Source organism: Mesoplodon densirostris, chromosome 11, assembly GCF_025265405.1.
Source record: "Mesoplodon densirostris isolate mMesDen1 chromosome 11, mMesDen1 primary haplotype, whole genome shotgun sequence".
NCBI classification, from domain to species: Eukaryota; Metazoa; Chordata; class Mammalia; order Artiodactyla; family Ziphiidae; genus Mesoplodon; species Mesoplodon densirostris.
The window spans coordinates 60,240,311-60,266,833 of NC_082671.1; the positions used below are offsets into that span (position 1 = coordinate 60,240,311).

The following is a 26,523-nucleotide window of genomic DNA, read 5'->3' on the forward strand; positions in this document are numbered from 1 at the left end:
TGACCAGTTTGGATCTTCAATCAGTGCAATGGGTCAGTTCCCCATGGCTAGCCTTGTACCCTTGTGACCCCGGGGCCCAGAGTCTGCCAGCTTCTCTGCCTTACTCTTGAATGAGCGAGGTTAGCAGGCATAGAATTCCAGGTGGAAAGGCATTTTGACCCAAGACTTTGAAGTTACTGTTCCGCTGTCTTCTAGCATCTGCTGATCAGACCTCCGCTGTCAGTCTGACCCTTGTTCCTTTCTAAGTCATCATTCTCTGACAGTTAAGATTTTTCTTTTCGTCTATGGTGTTGTGAAATTTTACTGTGACAGGTCTAGAGGTAGCTTTGTTTTTACTTCATTGCTTCAGACTTACACTCCTGCAAACTGGAGTCTCATGTCCTTGTTCAATTTTAGAAAATTCTTAGCCATTTACTCTTCGAATATCGCCTCTTCCCCAATCTTTTTACTCCTTCCCTCTGGGACTCTATTTAGGCTGGGATTTTTCTCAGTTGTCCTCCATATTTTTTATCTACTCTTTGATATTTTGCATCTCCTTATCTTTCTGTGCTGAATTTTGGGTAGTTTCCTCAGATTTATCTTTTAATTCATAGTTTCTTCCTTCAGGTGGGTCTACCATACTGTTTCCCAGGCACGGATTTTTAAAATCTCAGGGACTATATTTTTGTTTCAATAACATTTCTTTAGGAGTCCTTTTTAAATCTGCTTATCCTTATTTTTCCTCCCGACTGTGTTGTTCTTTCATTATGAGTTCTGTTAGTTCTCTCAAACTTTGTATTTAAACACCTTGTTTTGTCTCTTTCATAGCATTCTACGGTTTCCAGTTCTTCTGATGTTAATTCCGAGTCCTGGGCTTGGCTCGAGCTTTCCCCCATCTCTTGGCTTTGTGGGGTATCAGAGCCCCAGTGCCCTGCCCGTAGGGTCTGTATCGGTCCCAAGTCCTCATGGACTATGGGAGCATCTGCTTCCTCTCACTCCCTTGGCTCTGATTTCTTTCTTCATTTTTCAGAGCTGGGAAATTCCTCTTCTTTTGTTTTGAGATGGCTATGTATTTTTAGAGTTTTACTTTATTCAGAATATTTATGGGGAAGAAGGTCCTGACCACATCAGCCTAATCTATCTTGGTGGCTGTCCTCCACACCAAACTAAACTGCAGTCAAGAGGACCTGCTTGGAAGGAAAGGGCTCAGCAAAGGACTAGGGTCAGGGATCAGTCCATGAGGGAGGTCAGAAATAATTTTAGGAGACAGGTAAGGGTTCCTTCTATGGCTGGGGCAGAACCAAGCCTGAAGCCAGGGTTGGGGCTCAGTCTAGAACCAGGATCAAGGCCTTCCTGTGCCCACGACTGGGTCAGAGCTCAGCACAGGACCAGAGTCAGGGGTCCTTCTATGGCTGGAACGAGAGCAAAGTCTGGAACTCGAATTGGGTTCAGGTTATAGAAGGACAGAGCACGTTAACAGTCACGTGTATTGGGACATGCCGTGATAAAGACGTCCATGGTCATGTAAGTCAGGGCATAACCATTATTAACTGTCACGTATGTCAGGACATGGTCATGTACATCTGAACATGCCAATGATGAGGCTATTAACGGTCACATATTATCGAGACACACCCACGATGAGGCTGCTGGTGGTCACCCTGGGATCGTGACCCCCACATACCCATCAAAGCCCCAACACACTCTTGTTTGCCTCCTGCAACTTACGAGGACCTGTCCCATCACTGTACCAGCAACGTTCACAACGGCCCCATGAGGTCGGCAGCTCACTCTACTGACCCCTGCGTAACCGACGTGTGAACGGGTGCTGAGAGGGTAAAGGAAATGCAAACACCACACAGCTAGCTAGTGCCTGGCAGAGCCAGGAGCAAAGGTCAGGTCCCCTTTTCTCACATGGATGAAATGAAGGCGTAGTCGCACTGGAGGCGTGGAGGACCAGGGGCGGCATGTGCACACGCATGCAAACACACTGGTGAGCCAGGGCCTGACTCCCCACCGCCAGACATGGTGGTCCCACTGTCTATCCCCAGCCCTGTCACCCTGCCCCTCAGCCCTCGATCCATCCACATGTCGGCTCCTTTTGCAGCCCACAGACACCCAATTCCCCCACCACTTCAGCACCCACCCATTTACCTCTAACCTGTCCATACGTCCACCTCTCCGCCCTCCCTCCGCTCTGTCTCTGCCTGGCTTTGGCCCAGCTCCCCTGACCTGGCCCCCCACCCTGGGCTATCTGCCCACCGCCTGCGCTGCCACTCACCAAGCTCCTCAAGCTCCGCCGTCATGGACTTGGAGCGCAGGGTCAGCGTGGTACTGGGGGCCCTCTTAGGGGGCGGCGGGGCTGCAAAGAAGAGGGAGGCCTTGGACCTCCTGTCCAGCAGCAGGCAGCGCGGCGTGGCCAGGTGCAGGTGCCACCTGCGCTCCACCGCTTGGATCTCCTCGTACTCCCGGGAGGACGAGTCACACTGCGCCAGGATCTTGTTCAGGCTGCGGCTGGATGCAAACTTCTTCATGGCGCTGGGAGCTCAGGGGGTGCTGAAGGCTGGGCTGGGCCAGGGCAGCCAGGGCCTCAGGCGGTGGTCGAGGGCCCCAGGGAGGTCACAGCGCTGGCCAGCCTCAGCCCGAGGGCCCACGTGGAAGGCTTCGAGGGCAGAGTCATGGGGTGGGGGCTGGGAGGGGTCTCCCGGCAGGCCGGGCTCCTGCTGCTCCAGGGCCCCCCACCCACCAGGCCTGGAGGCCGCTGCCCCTCGGGGGACCAGGGTGTGGTCAGCCAAGCCAGGGCCTGGGCTGGGCTAGACCCAGCCAGCAAAGCCTCCTGGGCCCAGGCTGTGCCGCGACGTTGGCGCGGGGAGAAGACGCTTTTCCTCTTCCCTCAGGTGCCGCCTCCCCCTTCCCTCCGACAATAAGCGGCAGCGGCAGCGTCAACCTCACAGTTGCTATGGCAACCCCGGCCTCCAGGCAGCTGCTGGCAGCGTCGGGAAGGAGGGCTCTTCCATGCCAGGGGCTGGGGGGCGCCGGGAAGGAGGGGGCAGGGATCTTAGGAGGGCAACCTGGGGTCAGAGGCCGGGAGAGGGTTGGCTGACTAACATCGGGGATTGGCACCCAGGCGGCGCACGTGGGCGTTCGCCTAGGTTCAGCCCTCTGACGTCAGCAGTCAGCAGTCTGGGGCCGGGGGTAATAAGAGGAGCATGGGCCTGGGGTCAAAGGTCTAAGGTCAGGGGACAGAGCAGGGACACGGGGCACAGAGGTCCGAAGCCCGAGCCCTCACCTCTGCGCCGAGCCCCATCTTCTTCAGGCTTCCTTGTCACTGACACCACCTTCATGACGAGGCGGTTCCCGCCCTGGCGGATCAGAGCCACCACCTGCTTGTGCCCGACCTTCACCACGTTCACTCCATTCACCTGGGACAGTCAGGGCCGGGGGCCATCCAGGTGAGTCCTCCTGGGGCTCGGACGGAGGCCAGCACCCCACGGGGCCGCACAGGGAAGGACGAGCCTCACCTCGATTAGGAAGTCCCCCGTGCGCAGCCCGGCCCTCCAGGCCACGCCCTCCACGTCCACCGACTCGAGATACTGAAGCGCGGGGAAGGCCGGCGTGGGCGTGAACTCCTCGATGGGGGTCTCTGCTGTGGGATGGGGAGAAGGCGATGAGGACGGCGTCCTGCCAGCAGGGTCCAGGTGGAGGTGGCTGCCACACAGCAACCTCCCACGAGCGACCTGGGCCCGGGGGCAGCAGGCGGGGGCTGGCCAGCGCGAGAAGAGCCAGCCCGGGAATCCAGGACACACCCCTCTGAGAGACGCCCCCCCCCTCGCCCCCGCCACTCACCCCACCAGAAAGGCCCCCGCTCCATTAGACACGCACAGCAGAGATCCTGGGAACCAATGAGGGAAAGGACCCGCTGCCTCCTACCAACATCCCAAACCAAGAATACAGAGTCACAGCAGGGAGAGAGGAAGCGGGTGGGGGAGAAGAAAGGGGGGCAGGGGCGCGGCAGGAGGAGAGCAGAGGAGCCGAGGCAGGACACAGAAGACACCCCGAGTGGTGCGCAGCCCTTGCCAGCTGGGTACCCCCCTCCGTTACCTTTGGCCCCGCGGAGCACAAAACCAAAGCCCTCGTGGTCCCGTTTCTGCAGGACAGCCACCTTGTCGTCAATGACATAATCGCTGACAGAGGAAAACAGAAAGGTGAGGAGAACCCTGCCGGGAAAGCACGTGCCCCAGACAGGATCCCACGGGCACGGGCACAGCCCACCCTGGGAGCTGTCCTTGCACTCACCCGGGAGGCCTCCCTCCATATCTGACGCTCCATCGCACGCGTGCCCACCCTCGCCCGCCTGCCCACCTGTCCCACCTGTACCTGTGTGCAGAGAGGCTGTCATAGGAGCCCACCGTGTAGTGGCGGAAAAGTCGCTTCGTCCGGTCCTCCCGGGTTTCTGAGGGGAGGTTCAGGAGCTGACGGAGGGTCTCATCCTCCAAGTGGCGTGAACCGCCCCCTGAACCACGCCGGTCACCAGCCTCACGCACACGCGCACGCACGCACACGCAGCGCACGCACGCGCACGCACACACCCCTGGCCTGGTAGTGCCCACGTGGAAGTGAGGGTCCAAATCCTGGGGTCCTGGGCCCAGCGGTCCTAGGTGAGAAGGCTGAGGGGACCATGCAAGAACTTTTGCCTCTAGGGGTCAGGATTCAGACAGGGGCAGGAGCTGTGGCTCATCTTTCTCCTGAGTGGCTGCATACAGCAGACCAGACAGGGCCAGGGCAAGCACAGAGCGAGTCAGCAAGCCCCGAAACTAAGGGCAGAGAAGGTGTGCGCACACACACGTGTGGCCTGGAGTTATGTGTGAGTGCTGTGTTCATACAGGCGTGTCTCTGTGTGTGACCTGCAGTTATGTGCAGGTGCTGTGCTCATACGTGTGCACGTCTGTGTGTGCATGTCCCACAGCCATGCGCAAGTGTCACGCTACATGCCCCTGTGAACTGGCACTGAGGTGGCCCTGTGTCTTCAACGTACCCCTCACCACAGGGATGCTCATCCTTATGGGGTCCTTTGCTCCAGACCCCACCTCTGCATGGGCAGGGAGGGGTCCACGTATGGGGGGCTGGGTCCCCCTATCCTGCTGTCACTGCATCCCACAGAGCTTTACCCCCATCTGTACTCTTGATCTCAGAGTCCCTCACAGCCACTGCAGAGCTGCCCCACCCTCAGCCTCGCTGATGTCCTGCAAGCCTGCAGGTTTCAGTCCGCACCTCCAGTCACTACCCTCCCTACTCCAGGCTTACTTCTCCAGCTGCCTGTACACGTACACTGGATTCTCTGGTACCCTCGCACCCACTCCTGGCCCCCAGCCCCCAGCACCTCTGTCTCCAGCTCCACCACCACCTCAAATTTCACCCCTCAGCTCCTCCCCCCTTCTCTACCAGCTTAGCATTCCTCAAGATCTATTTATTCATTCAACAAGTACGTACTGAGCTCCTACTACGTACCAGGCTCCAAGAATGGAGCAGAGACAGAACGAAGCCCCCCTACCCTGTGGAGTTTACAGGCTAAACTGTACAGCTGAAGAGAGAGAGGAGACGAGAAACAGGTACACACAGAACGTGTGGAATGCTGGTAAGCGGTAAGAAAAAAGGAAGCCATTCGGGGCACTGCAATTCTAGGTGGTCACGTGAAAGCCTCCCCAGGAAGGGAGAGGTGAACAAAGGCACGAGGACGAAAGGGAGCAGCCCTCTGTGTGGGTAAAGGGCTTCCTGGGAGTGGGGGCACTCAGGGCAAAGTCACATGGCAGGTATCACCTCAGGGTGTTCAAGGGACAGTAAGCAGCCTGGGCAGCTGGGGCAGAGGGAGCAGGAGAGAGAGCAGGAAAGGAGGCCCGAGAGGGGACCTATGATTCTGACGACTGTCTCCACCACTAACTGTAAGCTCCTGTGGGTAAGGACCACGTCGCAGTTATTTCTGTGATCCTAGCACCGAGCACAGCACCTGGCACATAACAGGCGTTCCAAATGCCAACTGGAAGGACAGACAGGTGGACAACTGGCTGGGTGGGGGGATGGATGGAAGGATGGATGGAACAAGAGACAGAAAGAAGGATGGATCAAAAGGTAAATGTATATATAAGTGGATGGAGGGAAAGAGAGCAGGGTAGGGGGTGGGGGGATGGATGGAAGGAGGGGATGGGTGGACTGGATCTGCTAGGTGGGTTGATGGATGAGTAGATGGATGACAGGATGGGTGGGTGAGTGAAAGCATAGATGGATGTAAGAGTAGACAGAGGGGACTTCCCTGGTGGCACAGTGGTTAAGAATCCACGTGCCAATGCAGAGGACACGGGTTCGATCCCTGGTCTGGGAAGATCCCACATGCCGCGGAGCAACTAAGCCCGTGCGCCACAACTACTGAGCCTGAGCTCTGGAGCCCGCGAATCACAACTACTGAAGCCCGCACGCCTAGAGCCTATGCTCCACAACAAGAGAAGACACCGACGAGAAGCCCGCGCACCGCAACGAAGAGTGGTCCCCGCTCGCTTCAACTGGAGAAAGCCCGTGAGCCGCAACAAAGACCCAGCACAGCCAAAACTAAATTAATTAATTAATTTAAAAAAAAAAAAAAAAGAGTAGACAGAGGGACTTCCCTGGTGGCGCAGTGGTTAAGAATCCACCTGCCAAGGCAGGGGACACAGGTTCAATCCCTGGCCCGGGAAGATCCCACATGCTGCAGAGCAACTAAGCCCATGCGCCACAACTACTGAGCCTGTGCTCTTGAGCCCGCGAGCCACACTACTGAAGCCTGCGTGCCCTAGAGCCCATGTACCGCAACTACTGAGCTCACATGCTGCAACTACTGAAGCCCACATGCCTAGAGCCCACGCTCCGCAACAAGAGAAGCCACCGCAACGAGAAGCCCATGCACCTCAACAAAGAGTAGCCCCTGCTCGCCGCGACTAGAGAAAGTCTGCGCGCGGCAACGAAGACCCAATGCAGCCAAAAATTTAAAAATTTTAAAAAAAGAGTAGATGGAGCAGTGGCTGGATGGAAAGAAGAGCTCCTGTTAACATCAGAAGACACAGATATCAGGAAAAGTATTGATCTGGATTTCAGAACCCTGCCACTAACTTGTGTGATTCTCAGTATGTTCGACAGTCCCTTTTGGCCCTCCCCTTATAAAGTAGGAAAATTCACCTTGGAGGCCCCCTGGGTTCTGATGGCCTATAGTTTTATCTCACTGGCACCGTCCCCAGTGCTCACACCCTCTCCTCCCTCTGCAGCACACCTGCACCCACCACCCTGCCGTCCCCAAAGCCAGAGCAGGCCAGGCCTCGGCACTGCTCAGGTAGGGCCCAGACCTCTCCTCACCTCCACCACACCCTTCTTTCTCCACGCTGACCCAACTTCGGAAATGTTCACAGGGCCTGCCTGCAGATGGACCCCTCCCCCAAAAAAGACCCTCCGCAGATCACTGGACTCCTATTTTTATATTTATCAACCAAAGACAAATTATTACATAACGCAAATTCATTTTCCAGTTTTATAATCAGACACGTAAAAGCTAGCTCAAATGAAAACACACAGCATGCCCCCCCCACCCCCAGTACTGGAAAGAAAGGGGGAGGAGGGAGGATGCCAGCCAGAGCCATAGCTTTGGTGTTCTATACCAGCCTCCAGGATACCCAGAGCCGCCTCCCCACTCCCTCCCCTCACAGCTCAACTCTCCCTGCTTGCAACTGCTCCTTTCACCCAGATGGGTGCCGTGGGAGCCTTGCTCTCTGCTGACCCTGGGCATCGGCCTGGCCCACACGTGTTGGCAGTATCCCCTCCTTGGCCTCTAAGTCCCTCTCTGTCCCTGCTCCAGTCTCAGAAACAGATCTTTCTTTGGATCTGGGCCTGTTGGAAGCAGGTTCCTGTTCCTGGGCTGCCCTCTCGCCTCTGGCAGAACTCAGCCCCTGGGTCCCAAACCAGAGACTGCCCAGAGCAGCTGGCGGCCGGGCCTGCAGGTGAGGACAGAGGTTACTCCCACCCCCTCCCAGCAGGCAGCCCCTGCGGGCCCGTCTCCCTGCCCATCCATGAAACGCTCCCAGCTACCTTCTGACACTTTCAGATGACAAACCCCTGAGCCACCCCTGTCCAGGAGCCGCACAGTTGCCTGGAGGCCTATAGCTCCTTCAACAGGTTGCTCTGTGTCCTCTCCCTTCTCTATGACTCCAGTCCAGCCCTGCCCACCCCGTCTCCATCTCCCTGCTTTGCCCTGTCTGGGCCATCACCCTAATCCTAAATGACCAGCACAATCAGGACAGCGCCCCCCAGACTCCTCCTGCGACACCGCCACAAACTTTAGCCCCTGGTCCCAGGACACATGAGCAGCCCTCACGCTCCCCACTCCAGCCCTGCCACCCTCCCCTCAACACACAGGTTTACTCAGCCAGAGCCCATGAAGCGTGGCAGCTACAGCACAGACCCTGCAGCCCACCGCCTACACTGCAAACAAGACTCTGCTCCTTGGGCTGTGGAACAGAACCCTCCTAGAGATAAACTAACAACAACTGTCCCCACCTCCCAGGCATGCTGGGACGAGGCAGTGAATTCTTAGATATGAAAGAGCTTAAAACCCAGCCAGGCATCCTGACACTGCTTGGAGCACACTGGGTGCCAGCACGTGTATGTCTAGAAGGCCATGCTGTGCTCTGGCCAACAGGCTCTGCCCCCACCCCCATCATGCTGACCACCTAGATGGTCCTAGCAATCATTCAAGGCTTAGCTCAAACACCACCTCTGCTTTAAAGGCCCCCTGGCTCCTTCAGACCAACCCAGGGAGGCCCCTGTGCTCACGCCCATCACAGCCGTGCAGCATGCACGCCTGCTCCTCGCTGGGCAGAGAGCCCGCCCCTGTGAGCCCAGCTCCCAGCACAGGGGCCAGCACACGTCAAACACCTAACAAACATGGGCTGTTCTCAAATTCCAACGCCAGTCCAGACCTCCCTTCCTTCCTCGCCAGCTTCAGACTCAGCTCCAACTGCCCCTGGACCCACAGAGTTCTCAGACCAGAACCTTCACTGCCCACCCTATAGGGGTGCACAGGACCCACTCCCTACGCAGGTCTGGAGGCCCCTCCTTCCCCTCCCCGCTCCTGTCCAGTTGGCACCAGAGCCCAAACTTCCGAAACCATTCCCCACCTCAACATACCACCCCACCTGCCCACGATGGGCAGAACACAGGATGTCGTGTCCCTCCCAGGCTCCCAGCCGCAAGGAGAGCCATCAGGGTGAGGCGGCGTGAACAGCCAGGTATGAGAGTAAAGGCTCCATTGTGAGGCAATTATACTCCAATAAAAATAAATAAATAAGTAAAACTTAAACAAAAAAAAAGTAAAGGCTCCTGCTCAGGAGTGGATCAGCGGCCACACTCCTGCTTCCTTGGGCTCTGCCACGCTCCACCCAGGGTAGGAGTCCAGGCCACACAGGGGTGGGCTCCCCTGGGGAAACTCGCAACCCAGGATAAGGGAGCACAGCAACCCTGGGTCTGAGCCCTTCATGTGCAGGAAGACAGAGGTGTGCACCCTGGGCCCGGACACACCACTAGTGACCACCACTAGCCACCCCTCAGGAGGGGGCTCCCTCGTCCCACCAGCTCTCGGGGCCAGAAATAATACCTGCGGGTCAAGGGGCCTCCTGGGGGCGCAGTCAGCCCTGGCTGGGGTCTTGAAAGGACCAGCCGCTCCTTTCCACTGGCAGGACCTCAGATCCCAACTCCCAGAGGGGTCCTTCCTGGAGGTTCAGGTGGTGAGCAGGGTCGGACCGAGGTTGCTCACCAGCCCCCGGAGCCACAGCCTTTGCCCTCACGTCCTTCCTGCAGGCTAAGGATGCAGCGATCCCCCACCTGCTGCCCTCAGACCATCCTGGCCCCAGGGCACCCATGACAGCCCCTCTGGGCCCAACTGGCCTCATTTCCTTTTGGCTGGTCTAGGCCTCCCTGCACTGCCCACTTGGACAATCTGTCCACTTTGGAAAGATGCCTCTTTTCTCATACTGACCTCTTTACTTGTCTGCCAGCCACACAGCAATCACACACTCCAAGCACCCAGCATTTCGGTGAGAACCATGTCTGGGAAGTGCTGTGGTCACAGAGAGCTGCATGTGGGATCACAGACCGGGGCACGTTCACACGTGTGCGTCCCACGGGCGTGCACGTCACCTGTGTCTCCACAGCTGTCCAGGATCCAGATGCACACGTGTGTGTTGGTAAGTAAGTATGGGGTGAACGCGCGCTGTGTCTGTCATGTACACGAGTTTGCACCTACTTCGAACGTGTGTTTGAATTCGTTCTAGTCTTTTCTCTGTGTATACAGTGAGGATCTGCCTCCAAGCAAGACCAGCAGGAAGCTGGAAGGGGCGGCACCCTCAGGGGCCAGCCACCCAGGGGACGCAGGGGTCACTCACCGTGCCGCGCGTCATACTGTCTCATCTGCACCTCCTCCACGCAGTCAGCCGGGAACCAGCCCGTGCGGCCTTTCACGGTCCCCTCCCAAAAACCGCCCTCCCCAATGCTGAGCACTGGGGGGACAGAAGCCAGACGGGCTGTCAGGGCGGAGGAGGGCGGCCAGAGGGCCACACCTCTCCCACCACCACCACCAACTCCACCTCCACCGCCTCAGGCTCAGGTTCTGCCCACCCACCCTTCACCTCTCTCTCCTTCTCTTCCCGGCCCTTCCTTCATCCTCCTGTCTTTTTCCCTGGGAAAATTTTGGGATCCACACAGAAAACAGAAAAGAACAGATGGGCACAGCACAGGATGGGCATGTGGGGGACAGAGAGACGCACAGATGGACACACTCGAGGGGGGGACAGGAGGCAGAGGCAGGGGCCACAATCCTACTCCCGCCCTCCCAGCTGACCCCTCGCCTCCCACCTCTTCAACCAACCTTGCTCTGTCGCCCACCCCAGGGGTCACTGCCAAGAGCTCAGGGTCACTGTGCTGTGGCCAGGGGATTAGGCCACGTGATGGGCCATGGAGAGCTGACCCTCGCAACTGTGTCTTTCTGAGGCTCCACGTACAGAGATCACTCATGAGGTGAGGACCCCAGTGATGACAGAGACTCTCGTAATGAAAGGAGCTTGTCATGGCACAGGACCCCCTCATCACAGACACCCACATTAACTGTCACAGATACCCCCAGAATGGCAGAGAATTCCCACATATCACAAGCGTTTCCAATGAAGAAAGTCCCAGAAGTGACACAGGAACCCCATAATTCAAGGAAGCTCTGTAATAGGATAAGGTCCTACGAACACAGAGAACCCCACCACCACCAGCCCCGAGCATGACACAGAAACACCCCCATGACGAGAGGAGCTTCTGTTGTGACACGGAAAACCCAAAATGACAGAGGATGGAGAGGGACCCACGACAGGAACCCCATAAAGACAGACACCCCTCCCTGACAGAGCCCTTCACAGTGACACAAGGAATCCCCAGTGGCAGATGCATCCCATAATGACCACGGCGACTCAGAGTTCCCAGGGACACCCCTAATGACAGACGCCCCAAAATGGCATCAGCCCCTCCACGGCCGCCGGGAAGCCGGGCCGGGCACCCCAGAGTGGCGCCCGCGAACCTCCGGAGGCCCTGCGCCGCGCCCCCCGCGACCGCGCCCCCCGCGCCCCCTCACCCTTCACGGCCTCGCCGCGGTGCAGCGGGATCTCGCCCTCGCCCTGCGGGCTGTGCGCCTTCACGGCGATGAACTTGCGGCCGGGGACAGCGCTGTAAAGTTTCCGCTTCGGGCCCCGGGGCGGCGGCGCGGGGGCCGCGGGGGGCGCCGGGCCAGGGCCGGGCGCGGGGCCGGGGCCGCCGGGGCCGCCGGGACCGCTCGGGCTGTAGACGAACACGTAGGTGACGGACGCGATGCCGGGGGGCAGCGGGCACGCGAAGCCGGCGCCCGGGGCCTCCATGGCGCCCGGCCCGGCCCCGCCGCCGGCCTCACCGCAGCCGCCGCCGCAGCGCCCGCCGCCCGCCGCCCGCCGCGGCCGCCCGCCCGCCCGCCGGGGGCCCGGCCCGGGGCCGCTCCATGGGCCGCGCCGCCGCGCCCGGCCCGCTCCCGCCAGCGCACGAGCCGCGCCCGCTCAGGGCTCCGGGGCCGCGGGGCTGCGCTCCCGGGCGCGCCGGGCTCGCTCCATGCCACGGCCGCTCCGCGCGCCCCGCCTCCTCCGCGGCCCGGCTCCTCCCTCTGCGGGCGGCGGGCCGGGCTCCCTCCTCTCCCCCCTGCGGCCCGGTCGCCGCGGCCCCGACGCGGGAGAGGCCGAGGGGCCGAGGGGGACTACGGTGCCCAGAGGGGAAGGTGGCGGAGGGGCCAGTCCGACGGAGGAGCGCGGGGAAGGGGGAGGCGGGACCGGCCGGGTGGGAGCTGCGGAGGGACTGGAGGCTTCGGACAGGAGGGAAGCGCCTCCGTGAAGGTTCGCCTCGCCGCCAGGAGGGGCTCCCCCAGCGGGTCCGCCCCCGCACCCTCCAGCTCGGGCCTTGGCCTCCTCACTCCCTGACCGCTGCGTGTGCTGGGCGCCAGAATCCCCCTCCCGACCTGGGTCTTCTCCTCCTGGACATCTGCCTCGGATGTTCATGCCCTCTCCAGGCTGACCGCCTTGCCCGGACCACTCCCCCGATCTGGGCACCGAGCCTGAGGCCTCGGCCCTACGCCTCTGCCCTGCTCAATGGCCTGCACTGGCTCCCTGGCACCTAGGCCGACCAGGTGCACGTTCTCCGCCGATAGCCAGGCTCTCTGGGACGAGAATTCGCTACACTTCAGTAACAAGGCTGGGGACCTTCTTTTCCCTGCCCCGGCCGCTCATAAGTCTGTTCCCTACACCTCAACTATCCTAATCCTTCTCCTCCGGCCAACTGTTAAGTTACTGTCTCTCAGCTCCGAATGCACCCTTCTCTGTCCGGCTCTGTGATGGTGGTGGGGGCTCTGCGACTACATTTCATGCCAGGCTTTGCCAATAGGGGGAGCCAGGGGGAAACTGCCACCTCGGCCACCTCTACCCGCCACCCCACAACAGCAGCTCAAACTCAGACGTCTACCTTCTCTCCTTCCACCAAAGATGATCTCTCCCCGAGGCCCTCTCCCTCCAGGGTGCACCAAGCTTCCTCAGCCCCCTCCTGGCCACTCACTGGGGGACTCCCTTACCTGGATCGCTCCCCGCCAGCTGCTGCTTCGCCTTAGCCCCCCACACATCTGGCACCCTAGGCACCTACTAAATGTTTGCTGGAAAAAAAGTTATAATAATTCTGCTCTCCCCACAGAGCAGGCCTTAGCTTGTGTTTGCTAAAAAATGACCGAATATACGAAAACTGCACGAAAGCAGGGCTTCCACACAGCTCCAACACAGGAGCAGCCCATCTGCAAAACTGAAACATCCCAAAGTTTGTTCTTTTAGCCACTGGGCCATGCAAAAGTTTTGGGGGAGAACTGAGGTGATTTGGGGCAGGACAGGTAGCCTTGCAGTCTGGGTAGGAACACGCAGAGACAGAGAAGACATCACAGGTCGAGGCTGTAAGAGCAGGGACGACAGCAGAGGAAGAAATGGCTTTTATAAGCTCCTGCTGCACCCCAAGCCCTCTGCTGAACGCTCAGGCTTAGGAAGTTTGGGAATCAGGTCTACCTGGGGGCTAGTTAAGCTGCTTCCCAGCTCTGTGACTTTGGGCAAGTCATTTACCCCACCTGAGAGTTAGGACCCTCATCTGTAAAATACAGCACAGCCTCATACACAGTCAAGGTTAAGTGATATGATACACACTACGCTGCTCAGCCCAGCTGTCACTGTGAAAACAAAGTGCTGTTTATGTAACTCTTTCAATCAACATGTCAGCCGAGCACCTTCTATGTGACTGGCTCTGGAGCAACTGTGGGAAATGAGAAAGACAGCTCCTGCCCTCAAGGTGCAGGGAGGAGAGAGGCCTTAATCAGCAGCAGCAGGCCGCTGCTGTGGGCCAGGGGGTCCCAGTAGGGAGCCTTCACTGCCCAGGCTCCAGAAGGCTTCCCAGAGGAAATCTTTTGGGTAGGATTAGCCTACCTTCCTGATGAGAAAGCCAGGCACAGAGTGGTTGGCTAATCCGCACAAGGCCACACGGGCGGCAGATGCAAGGACTGCACTGGAGCCCGTCTATCTGTCTGCAGAGCCAGTATCTACCTTCCACTTCCCACTGCTCAGCTCAGTGGGGCTCCAGCCCACAGAGTCTAGTGGGGCTCCCGCCCAGGCTTTTTGCTCTAAGTTCTAGGAATGCCAAATCCTTCAGACGTCCTTGCTTCTCAGGGTCCCAGCACTCATGGTGAGGGATAAAGAGAGAAACCATGGGGTCCTGTGGTTATACAGGGCCAGAGGGGCTGGGGAAACACCAAGAGGGAGTCTTGGGATGAAGGCTCCCCCCTTGGGAACAGGGCTAGGGTCCACCTATAGATTTTGAGCCCTCATGGAGAGGAAGCTCCAGTCCCTAACCTCTTGCCACACGTCCCCCAGCCCTGCCTCATCCCAGCCCTCATCCTCCTCCCTGGCACTGCAGGAACCTTTCTAAACCACAGGTCTGACCAGACCCTCTCCCCACAACATTCTCCCTCAGCTGCCCACTGCCTTCGGGACAAGTCCAGCTCCAACCAGAGATCAGCACAGGGGAGCCTGCCCCAGGCCACAGCACCTCACCTTCTTCCCTTTCCCATCCAAAGAGACCCCCCCCCGACCCAAAGTCTCAGCTCATCACTGCAGAGGTGCCAGGCACCAACAGGCCTCTCCCTGCCCCCCTAATGCTGGCTCCTCCTGGCTCAGGTCCCGGCCCCCACATACCTGATCTTACTCTGGCTGCCCCTGCCTGCTGCGGGGCCACTGCCGTCACTCTGCTGGTCACCATCCCGGTCCCGGTCTTTCTCTTCCTGCAGCCGCTGGAGCAGCAGCTGGTGGGGGAGGCTTCGCAGTGAAGGTCCAGGAGAAGCTGCCGGCTGCACCTCACCCTTCAGGTTGATGTCACTGGCTGAGCGCTGCAGGGGCCGAGGAGAGGCAAGGCCGCTAGGGCCAGCCAGCCGCCGCCGCTTCGCATAGCTGGGGGTTTCCCTGAATGGTACTGGGAGGGGGTAGGGGGGACAGGTGAGACTCTGGGCAGCCAGAAAGGGTGACCAACTTGTCCTGGTTTGCCTGGTATTCCCAGATTTTAAAAGTAGAATCCTATGTCCCAGGAACTGCCTCAGTCCCAGGCAAACCAGGACAGCTGGTCACCCCATGACTGAAACTATGATGCCGGGCGGGTCACATACCAAACTGCCTCTACCTCTACCTTCAGGGGTAAAAGCCTGACCTTCCTGTCAGCCAAATGAGGTCTTGGAACTGCCTATTTCACAGGCTTCCAGAGAGACAAAACCAGCCACATGTGACAAATCTCACCAGATTACCACTGTATAGAACTGTTTGCAGTTGACCATAACCAGAGAAACTGTAAAAGATGTTCTAGACCAGGGGTTGGCAAACATCTGTAATGAATCAGATAGTAAACATTTCAGGCTTTGCAAGCCATACAGTCTCTGTTGCAAGGACAGCACGGCCACTGTGGCATGAAAACAGCCTCAAATGATGTATAGGCAGATGGGTGTGGCTGAGTTCTAATAAAACTTTATTTAAATAGCAGATGGTGATTTTAAAAACATGATCCAACTATGTACTATTTACAAAAGAATCACTTTAGATCCAAAGACACAAGTAGGCTTAAAATAAAAGGATAAAGGAAGATATTTCATGTAAATAGTAACCAAAAGAGAGCTAAGTAGCTACATTAACATCAGACAAAATAGACTTAAAGATAAAAAGTGTTACAAGAGACAGAGGACATTATATATTGATAAGAGTGTCAATTCATCAAATAGATTAACAATTATTAATACATATGCACCAAACAACAAAGCATCAAAATATATGAAACAAACACTGATATCTTTGGAGAAATAGACAGTTCTACAATAATATTTAAGACTTTAACACCCCACCTTCAATAATGGATAGAACATCTAGAGAGAAGATCAATAAGAACATAGAAGACTTGAACCAATTAGACCTAACAGATATATATAGATATATATATATATAGGACACTCCACAGAACAAGAGCAGAATACACATTATTCTCAAGTGCACATGGAACATTCTCCGGGACAGATCATTAATGAGGTCACCAAAAAAGTGTCAACAAATTTAAAAAGACTGAAATCATACAAAGTATCTTCTGCAATGACAATGGAATGAAGCTAGAAATTAAGAACAGGAAAAAAACCTGGAAAATTCCCAAATACGTGAAAAATTAAACAACGCTCTTAAACAATCATTGTGTCAAAACAGAAATCATAAGCAAAATTGAAAACACTTTGAGAAAAGAAAAACAAAAATACAACATACCAAAACTTATGGGATGCAGTAAAAGCAGTACTAAAAGGGAAATTTATAGCTGTAAGCACCTACATTAAAAAGGGATAAAGGTCTCAAATCAATAACCTATTTAAGGAACTAGAAAAAGAGAAGCAAACCAAACCCAAAGCTAGCAGAGGAAGGAAATAATAAAGCTTACATGAGATAAACAAAATAGAGAATAGAAATACAGAGAGAATCAATGACACCAAAAGTTGTTTCTTTGAAAATATCAACAAAATTGACAAACCTTTAGCTAGACTGACTAAGAAAAAAAAGAGAAGGGGGACACAAATAACTGAAATCAGAAATGAAAATTGGGGTATTACTACCAACCTTATACAAGTAAAAAGAAATGTAAGAGAATACAATGAATAATTGTATGTCAACAAAGTAGATAATCTAGATGGACAAATTCTAGAAAAACATAAATTTCCAAAACTGACTCAAGAAGAAATAGAAAATCTAAACAGATCCAAAAAAAGCAAGGAGATTGGATCAGTAATCACAAATCTCCCAACAAAGAAAAATCCAGCATGAAATGGCATCACTAATGAATTCCACCAAACATTTAAAGAAGAATTAGCAAAATCCTTCTCAAATTCTTCCAAAAAAATGGAAGAGGTAGGAACACTTCCTAACTTATTCTATGAGCAATTTTTAAATAAGCAAAGGGACTTCCCTCGTGGTTCAGTGGGTAAGACTCCACGCTCCCAATGCAGGGGGCCCAGGTTCTATCCCTGGTAGGGGAACTAGGTCCCAGATGCATGCCGCAACTAAGCAGCCTGCATGCCGCACCCAAAAGATCCCGCATGCCGCAACTAAGACCCGGCAAAGCCGAAATAACTAACTAAATAAATATTTTTTAAATAAATAAAAATGAGCAAAGAACCTGACATTTCTCCTAAACAGATGTACAAACAGCCAATAAGCACATGAAAAGATGCATCAATAGCCATTAGGGAAATGCAAATCAAAACCACAATGAGAGATACCACTTCACTTGGACTAGAATGGCTATAATAAAAAAAAATTTTTAATAAAAAAAATTCTTTTAAAGATAATAACAAGTGTTGGTGAGGATCTGAAGAATTTGGAACCCTCATACGTTGCTGGTGGGAATGTAAAATGGTGAAAAACAATTTGGTAGTTCCTCAAAAAATTAAATATAGAATTATCATATGACCCAGCAATTCCACTCCTAAGTGTACACCCAAAATAATTGAAAACAGGTATTCAAGCAAATACATTTCACACATCTTTGCAGCAGCAATATTCACAATAGCCAAAGGGTGGAAACAACCCAAGTGTCCATCAAAGGATGAATGGATAAACAAAATGTCACATATACAAACAATGGAATATTATTCAGCCATAAAAAGGAATGAAGTAGTGATACATACTACAATATGGATAAAGCTTGAAAACAAGGAAACCAAATACTAAGGGTCATTCCACTTAAATGAAATATCCAGAATAGGTAAATCTATACAGACAGAAAGTATGTTAATAGTTGACAGGGGTTGAGGGAGAGGGGAATGTGGAATAGTTGCTTAATATATATGTTGTTTCCATTTGGGAGGATGAAAATGTTTTGGAATTCAATGGAGTTGGTTGTGAATGTACTAAATACCACTGAATTATTCAATTTAAAAGAGTTAATTTTATGTTACATGAATCTGATTTTAACTGAATTTAAATTCTCAATTTTAAAAAACAACAGAGGTGGGCTGGATCTGGCCTGGGGGTATTGTTTGCCAAGCCCTATTCTAGACTCCTGTTATGCAAAGTGTAGGCCTTGGACCTCACCTCCAGCTTTTAGAAATGCAGAATCTCAGGCTCCACCCAGACCCTCTGAGTCAGAATCTACATTTAACTAGACCCCTGGGTGACTCAAATGTACATTGCAAAGTGAGAAGCACTTCCCTAGGGCACTCTTCAAAAGCACTCTGGGATAGGAAGTCAGTGAGAAGTATACTTGAAAGTGTACACACAAGAGAGGGTGGGAGAGCCGGTGGACCCAGAGGTAGCCCAAGGCAACAGGTGAGGAAGCAGAGGTGGCTGCTCCCAGGTAGGATCCCTGCTTCCGGCTGGTCAGTCTAGAGAGGGAAGGTGGGGCTGCCAAGAGGCTTCCAGGTGACCTGTCCCAGGAAGGGTGACAGGTCTCAGCCTACCAGATCCCTCCAGGTGGGCTTCGTGCCTGAGGAAAAGGAAGGATAACTGGGCAAAGCCTCCCTGCTGCTCCTCCTCTGTGTGCAGGTCCCACCCAGGTCCCCAAGCTGGGGTGGGACATGACAACTGACTCATGGAGGGACTGTGTGCAGAGGAGTGGGGTAACAAGGATGGATCCCTGGATTGCTCAGGACTGAAGACAGGCTTTGCCATTAACCCTTCTGTGCCTCAGTTTCCTCCTTTGTAAAAATGGACTAACAACAATCACTCACTGGGGTGTTGTTAAAACAGTGAATTAAAATAACAGGGTTTATCATAAATACTCATGAACATCTGGCTGTGTCTTCTGAGTGTATGTGTGACACCTGAGCAGGTAAGGGTACATGACCAGCAGAGCTGATGCCCACAGTGGGACTAACTGATATGGACCTCTCAGCTCAGCGACAAATGCCTAACCCCAGCCGGGTGAGCTCACTCTGGATCAGGCAGACAGAAAGCTGAGATAATGGTGACCCCAGGAGCCCTAGCATGTCTGTCCAAAGAAGAGGGGCAGCTGAGGCCTGCCTGACTCTCAGCCTGGACCGTGGGCTGGCCCCCACCCTCAATGCCACCTGCCAGAGTCCAGACCCACGGAATCGAATCCCACGTGAGGTCAGAGGGGGAAGGAGTTGCAAATAACCATATTTTACTGAAAGGAACTGAGGCACAGAGGTCCCAAGCAGCCTTCCCAAGGTGAGATCACAAGCAGAAGAGGGAACCCACATCCGCAAACCAGGTTTCTCCCAGGCTAACAACCACCTCCAAACACGCAGCAGCCCCAACCAGACCCTAACTGGAGCCCTTGCTCTGTCTCTCACCCCTAATTCAAACCTCAAACTTCATCACAGTCCTCTCCCAAGCAGAACCTGGGCCCCAAGCCTACACCAATTCATTAGCTCAGTTATGTGCTCAACACACACCTACTGATCCTGCAGCCTACCCACTCTCACGGTCCGCTGACCCTGCTTGGGGAACAAGGGGCTCCTAACCAAGCCTCACTGTGGGGAGGACTGTTCAGGGGAGGCTCTATATCGGAAGACTTCTTAAACATGAACTTGGCCTTAGTCTTAACCCCTGCCTGACCATAACCTCACATTAGAACCAACAAGGACTCAAAACCTGAGACCAGCTCTAGCCCTCTGCTGTCCACTGTCACTTTAAATTTTATAAAAATGGGGATATCGCAATCCCAGCAGAAAGGGGAGCCTGGGAGTCTGTGTTCCAAGGAGAGCCGTGGGCAGAAAAGCCTTGTCCACCAAGGACAGGGGGAGCTGAGCAGGAAGTCCCTCTATGGCTAGAGGGCTGGAGGGGGCAGCCTCTGGCCAGAAAATATTCTTTCCAGGAAGAGAGGCCCACCCCCCAGCCACCCCACACAGGGAGGGGCGGCAGAATTTGGAGGGCCGACAGGGGAGTGGGTGCCCCCTGACCCAGGCCCGATGTAAGCCCTCCTGCCCTGAGGTTCAGACTACAGGGCACCCCCTGGTTCTCCTTCTGGGGCACGTACAGGGCTCCCCCTGAAGCACTGGCTCCTGAAGGCTCAGAGCCCCTTGCCCCCAAGACTGCTGCCACCCTTTCCCACGTGCATCCCCACCACTGTGTTTTGATTTCTTTACGCGTGCATACACGTGTCGAGGCTTGCTATGGGCCACTTGAACTGCTGTATGTGCCAGGATGAAGTGAAACACTGAGGGTCCACTGCCACATGTCCCCTGCTGGCCCTTCACACGACCTAACAGGAAAACAAATCTTGACCCTAACTTCAACCCTGCTTTCAGCCTAAGTTGATCTCTAAACCCAGCACTGGCACCAACCCACAGCCCTAACCATTATAACCATACCCTTGACCCTGACCTGACTCTAACCCCAATCCACAGACCTCACCTAACCATGACCTTGACCCTGAACCTTTGTCCACCCTACACAGGCCCTTCCCTCAGCACATTCCCCATACCAGCAGGGGCCACTAATGGACCACTCCCAGTTGTACTGGGAGAACTGGAGGAAAAGGCTCAGGGTACGGGGGCTTCCTTGTAACATCCCCACTGACCCTTGCACTGCTGGGCCCCGACGACCCCCACAAGTCCACATTCAGCAGGGACCTGGGTGCGCAGAACTCACCAACATCCGAATCTTTGTGAGTCTTGATGACCTCCGCGAGCTCAAAGTTCCCTGCTATGATGGCCACCTGAGGGAGGGGAGGGGCAGGAGGGAGGCTCAGCAGCCCCAAACTCGCCTCCCCTCGGCCCTGGTGGCTCCTTCTCGGACTCCTGTGTGGGGTCCTCCTCAGCTGGGGGCCCCAGGTTCGGACCCTGTCCCCTGCCTAAACTCACCAGCCCAGTCTGCATGGGACTGAGGGGTCTCCTGGGACATGAGACTCTCGGAGCTAAAGCTGGGACGTGCTGGCCGCTCCGCCTGTTCTCTTAAGGGCCCGTCCACACACCATCTTTTCTGTCTCAGCCATGGCCCACCACTACTTTACTCCTGTCACCCTCTCTCCTCCGTGCCCTCACCCCTGCATCTCATCATCCAGAAAGCCCTCCACTGCTGCCTCTGCCCCCTCGACTGGACAATCAGTGGCCAGACCTGTCCTTCCCACGTCTCCCAGGAAGGCCCTTGCTCCCAATGAGAGTGGAGTCCCAGCTCCTTCCGTGTCCAAAGTCCCCATGACGTGGTCCCCGACTCCCCCCACAAACTCTAGGCCACACAGAGACCCATCCATCTGGTCATCCTGGGGCTAAGAACCAAACCTGGCCAGAGAAAAGGCCCAGAAACATGACCTCAGTTCAGTCGGGATCTGGGACCACCCCTCTCGCCCCTGGTTTGGCCTCAGCACCCCACCTGTCTCTGGTAGGTCAGGCCCACACCTGTTCTCCCTTGGCCCCAGAGCCCTCTAGTCCTCTTCTCTTCTCCCTGGAAGGGGGACCAAGGGAACCACCCGCAACCAACACCCCCACCACGAGCTGGGCACTGCACTGGCTCACCCCCTTCCTCTGTCCCACCCTGGGGCGATCCTGGGGTCAGAGATCCCTTATTACCCTACAGGGAAAAAAAGCAAGGTCTAGAGAGACCAAGCCACATACAAACAGACAAACACGCCCTGGGGCAGCCTCATGCTCCTGTAGACACTGGTGTACCTGGAAGGCTGTCTGGCTGTTATAATTGCGGACATCCTTATTGGCTCCACGGAAAAGCAGGACGCGGGCACAGCTCTCCTGTGGGAGGGTCGGAGTAGGGGTTGCGACTGGGCGACAGCACATGCGCACACAGGAGTGCAGGGCACACGTACCCACGCCTACATGTTCAGCGCACACATTTGTAGCACAGGGACAAGCAGGTCAGGTGTACACGTGCAGGTCCCACCTGGCCCAGAGGGCCCAGATGCACACAATTCACACTTGGTTGTGCAGAACACACACACATGTGACACGTGTGTGCAGGGAACTGATATACACACACGTAGGCCTACGAGGCCACAGCTCACCGCAGGACACAAAACACGCACTTGTGGCGCGACACACAGGGTCAGACGTGCACACAGGTAGTCACTGTACAGCATCACCTGTGTGTACACACACGTGTGCACAGGCGCAGGCACACCTGGTTGTAGAGGGCACAGATGTGCAGGGCTGTGTTCCCCGAGGCGTTCTGAGCCCCCATGTTGGCTCCGTAGAACAGCAGGTGCTCCAGGTGCTGCACGTGCCCAAAGCGGCAGGCCTGGGGGAGGGAAGAGGTGCTGCTGGGCCCCTGGACAGAGCCCAAGCCCCAAACCCCAGAGGCAGAGCCAGGGACGCCCCCGCCTTCATGCTCCCTGCCCACCTGGTGGACCTCCTGCCAGCCGTTCTCGTCGGCGGTCCCCAGCCGAGCATGGTCGTGCAGGAGCAGCTCGCAGCAGAGGGCGTCTCCCCCGCCCAGGGCGCTGTGGTACAAGGGCGTCAGGCCGCGGCTGTCCTTGTAGTCGGGGGAAGCGCCCAGGTCCAGCAGGGTCTGAGAGCGAGAACCTCAGTATTCATGCCAGGCCAGCCTCCTCCCGCTACTGGGTCGCATGCCCCTCCAGGCCAGGGCTGTGCCCGCACTGACCGTCAAGGCCGCCGCATTCCGCTGGCGCGTGGCACAGTGCACAGCGGTGAGCCCGTCACGGGTGCGGAAGTCCAGGTGAGCACCGCCATTCCTCAGCACCTTCAGCAGGTCTGTGGCATCATCTAGCTGGGCCGCAAGGCTCAGAGGACACTCTGCGTTCAAGGGATAGATGAAGGTTATGGTCCTGGCCATTCCAAGGCCATGCCCTTTCCTTCTCTGCTTCTCACCTCCTGAGTCAGGATCGTGGAAATTGGGGTCCAGCCCCTTGTCCAGCAGGCGTGCCACCTTTTCCGTGTTGTGCAGCTGGACGTATTCCATAAACTTCTTCAGGTTCGCCTGGAACACCCAGCCATCCTGATCAGCCCACACCACGGCCACCATCATCTGACCATCACCCACCTTCCACCAGGGAGCCTCAGATTACCTGTGGGGCATCTACCACCCCACCCCGCCCTCAGTCTGACCTATCAGCCTACATCGTGACCTTGTCACTCCCCTCGTGTCACCCTAAGCCCTGCACTCAAGCTGTGGCCCCGATCCCAGCTCAGCTGGACCCACGTGCTGCTCCAAGCCCTTCCCTGCATCCCAAGCCCAACACAGCTGTCAGCCTGAGCCCAGCCAGCCCCTCAACAAGGCCAGGCTGCCCTCACCCACGCCCCTTGAGTGAGTTCCCTACGCCAACCTCAGCCCCTGCCCTGGCTTCTCTCCTTGGCCCTGGTGCCCCAACCTGTCCAGCCGGGAAGAGCCCGAGGCCACATGGGCAGGAGCCAGCCCAGGGCAGCCCACATCCCCATCACTCTCAAGGTAGCCTGTTCCTTATCCAGCCCATTTTCTTCACAAGCTCACCCCATGGCAGACTCCCAACTCCGGGGCCCTCCCCCATCACCAGGTGTCCCCTCCTGTCACGTGACCTTGACTGCCTTTCATTCATACCCCAGTCGTGTGCTAATTTACTCAGCAAAGCCTCACTGAGCTCCTGCTGGTGCTACAGTGCCACGTGCACAAGGCAAGGTGCCCTGGCCAGAGGCCCCAGGCCCTCTAGAAACAACGTGCATCAGAAATAAGACAGGGTGCCATAGGGACAGCTCCACAGGAGGTAGCATCCTCCAGGGGGGGCAGGCAATGAGACAGGAGGAATGCTGCTCATGGCTGAGAGGAAAGACCTCAGCTGTAGCCAGCAGGGTGGGAGGGGGGCAGTGTGATGGTGGGGGCCAGCTGGAGCCCAGGCAGGCAGAAACACGGGACTGTGGTAAGGAGCTGAAACGCATCCTAAAAACGAGTGGAACTCACTGAAGGTCAGGAGTCACTGGTGTCCTGTGGGTCACTGGGGACAGTTTTGGAGGAGGGGCAACTACAGGAGGAACCCAGGGTGATAGGTCACACCGGGGCCAGTGACGGAGTCTCTGCCCAGCCACAGAGTCATGGCTACTGACCACCACATGCCCCGGGGTAGCAGAGGAGTCTGGCACGGAGGCTCCAGGATCACAGCGCGGTCACTGGGCCACAGGGGTGAATGTTCAGATCCCTCTCTTAGGCTCCAGAGACTGTCAATGAAGTGTCCAGCAAGCAAATGTCCATTGGCCCAGGGGAGCCTGGGGTGGGAGCTCAGGGAGTCTGCCTGCGGGAAGGGCCGCGGCACCCACCCTGCCCCTCCTACATTCAGAGAAGACAGGGAGGTGCCCCCCAAAGAGCACTTGGGGTCAGACCCTCCTAGCAACAGTATCGAGGAGTAAAGACTCCACAAGTACGCCTAGGGACAGGGCCCCAGAGTCAGAGAGATCTGGGTTCAGCCCCAGCATCACTGGATGCAGAGCTGTAAGTCACTTAACTTCCCTGGGACTCAGTATCTTCATCTGTGAAATGGGATAATAATAGTCCCTCACAGAAGAAACGTAATGAGATGCCTAAAGTGCCCAGCACTGGATGACCACTAAGTGCTGGGCTGCCTGTTCTCCCCACCCCTACCCAGCTCCCCGCAACAACCACATCTGGTGCCTGCTCACTTCTCCCCCACAAAGACACTGTGCCCTATAGCACTCCACCCCTCAACCAGGGGCCCACCAGAGGGGCCAGCCAGAGTCTGATCTGACTAGAACCCATCACCAGACCAACCACCCCAAAGCCATGGTGCCCCGAGTGTGCACCCAGCCCTCTAGCTGTCCCCAACACCCACTCTGGGCCCCTGACGACAAGAGAAAGCAGACTGAGCGAAGGCTGGCAGGACTGACTGGTCAGCCCCAACCAAGATCGGGTGGGGGGGGGTCTGGGAACAGGGGGAGGGCCTCAAGAAGGGAGTTTTTAAACAACATTTTTGACACCACAAAACGCAGTTAAGGTTGGCGTGGGTGAACACTGGTCATGGGGGTGGGGCGGTCGGAGGGGGTGTAGAAGGTGACCTTGGAGTCCACTCCCTGTGGCTGCCTCCTTACCTTTGTGTGAAGCTTTGCAAACTGCTTATCATCAATGAGGTTCTGGGCATAAACTCGCCGTTTGTATCGAAACTGCTCAGGTAAAGACAAGGCAGAAAAAGGCATCCATCTGGGCTGAGTGAGTGAAAGTATGCACAGAACCGAGTCCTGCCCACTTCTGTGCGGCTAAGGCCCCACGCTGCTCGCCACCCCCATCACAAAACCCCTGCCTGCCAGCCACACAAAGCCATGCACACTACCATAGACACCACCAACACAGAGGTCAGGCGTGATGTATGCCCAGCTGTCCGCCTGCAGTGCCCTTTCTGTCTCATTCCCATCCCCGGGATTCCCTGGAAACCTCAGTCCTCTTCCAAGACCAGGTTCCAGGCTGACCTTCCGAGACATCCCGTCTCTGGGAAGAACTGTCCCTACTTGCCTGGGCCACCACGGAGGCCAAGCCGGCTCTGAGCTCTGCCACCGTAATTCTTGCTTCAGTGCTCATTGCACTTGCCACCCCCACCTCCAAACCGTGGGTCTGGGTCCCTTTGCTCACAGGGCGCTCAACAGCGTTTACACCGTGGACGGGTGAGCAAACGAGGAAGCTTAGGTCGCCCTTCGGACAACTTCACGGGCGCGGAGGGGGAGACGCTGACACCGACGTGCACACAGACCACGGCTGGCTTACTCCACACAGCGCTCCGGGCACTCACGCCTGCTCACACCCCATCGCACGTGCCGCTGACCGCACGCACGGCACGCGGCTCACACCTCACGCGCCAGACACACAACTCAACCCCCCCGCCCGCCGCTTCCACACTAACTCCCCGCGTCCGTGCCCCTCGCTGCCGCGCCCTCCGCCGCTCCCGTCCCGGAGCTCGGAGCTCTCAGCCCGCCCCCTGCCGCGCCCCCGGCCGCCGCTCACCTCCAGGTAGGGCAGGGGCGTGTCCAGGTTGGGCGGGTATTCCTGCAGGAGCCGCTCCTCGTCCAGGAACTTGCCCGCGCGGCCCCGGGAGGGCGGCTGAAAGAGCCCGTAGTTGAGCGCGTCCTGGAGGCTGTGGTTGAGGGCGCAGAGCACGCGCTGCTTGGCTGCCCACACTGGCGCGGCCGGGTCCAGGCGCAGGCACTTCTGCGGCGGAGCGGGAGCGTGAGCGCCGATCGGCCCCGCGCGGCTCTGAGTACTGAGTCCCCGGGCCCCGCGCGCCCAGGCCGCGGACCCCGAGCCTCCGCGCCCCGCCGGCTAGGCCTCGCCCCGAGGGCGGTGCTTCCCCGGGCCCCGCCCCCGCCCTGGAGGTGGGGAGGGTCCCGGCGGAGGTGGTGGGGGAGGGGTGAGTAGCGGTGGGCCTGGGGTCTCCCGCGCAGGGCTCCGAGCGCGCGGGTGGGGGGCTGGGAGAGGAGGGCGG

General features: G+C 56.5%; 1 protein-coding gene across 1 annotated transcript in view; it reads right to left on the reverse strand.

Annotated features, from left to right (window-relative positions):
* The window catches only part of SHANK3 (SH3 and multiple ankyrin repeat domains 3), a 48,602-nt gene that overhangs the window by 21,764 nt on the left and 315 nt on the right, over positions 1–26,523 (reverse strand). Inside the window, exons 2-17 of the mRNA XM_060112793.1 lie at positions 26,046–26,249; positions 25,142–25,213; positions 22,940–23,048; positions 22,713–22,864; positions 22,452–22,619; positions 22,233–22,349; positions 21,770–21,847; positions 20,754–20,820; positions 14,823–15,096; positions 11,663–11,865; positions 10,434–10,547; positions 4,357–4,432; positions 4,081–4,163; positions 3,501–3,625; positions 3,269–3,401; positions 2,261–2,341 (exon numbers count right to left, since the gene is read on the reverse strand). Of these exons, the coding sequence (XP_059968776.1) occupies positions 2,261–2,341; positions 3,269–3,401; positions 3,501–3,625; positions 4,081–4,163; positions 4,357–4,432; positions 10,434–10,547; positions 11,663–11,865; positions 14,823–15,096; positions 20,754–20,820; positions 21,770–21,847; positions 22,233–22,349; positions 22,452–22,619; positions 22,713–22,864; positions 22,940–23,048; positions 25,142–25,213; positions 26,046–26,249 (2,056 nt within the window). The remainder of the gene's footprint in view (positions 1–2,260; positions 2,342–3,268; positions 3,402–3,500; positions 3,626–4,080; positions 4,164–4,356; positions 4,433–10,433; positions 10,548–11,662; positions 11,866–14,822; positions 15,097–20,753; positions 20,821–21,769; positions 21,848–22,232; positions 22,350–22,451; positions 22,620–22,712; positions 22,865–22,939; positions 23,049–25,141; positions 25,214–26,045; positions 26,250–26,523) is intronic.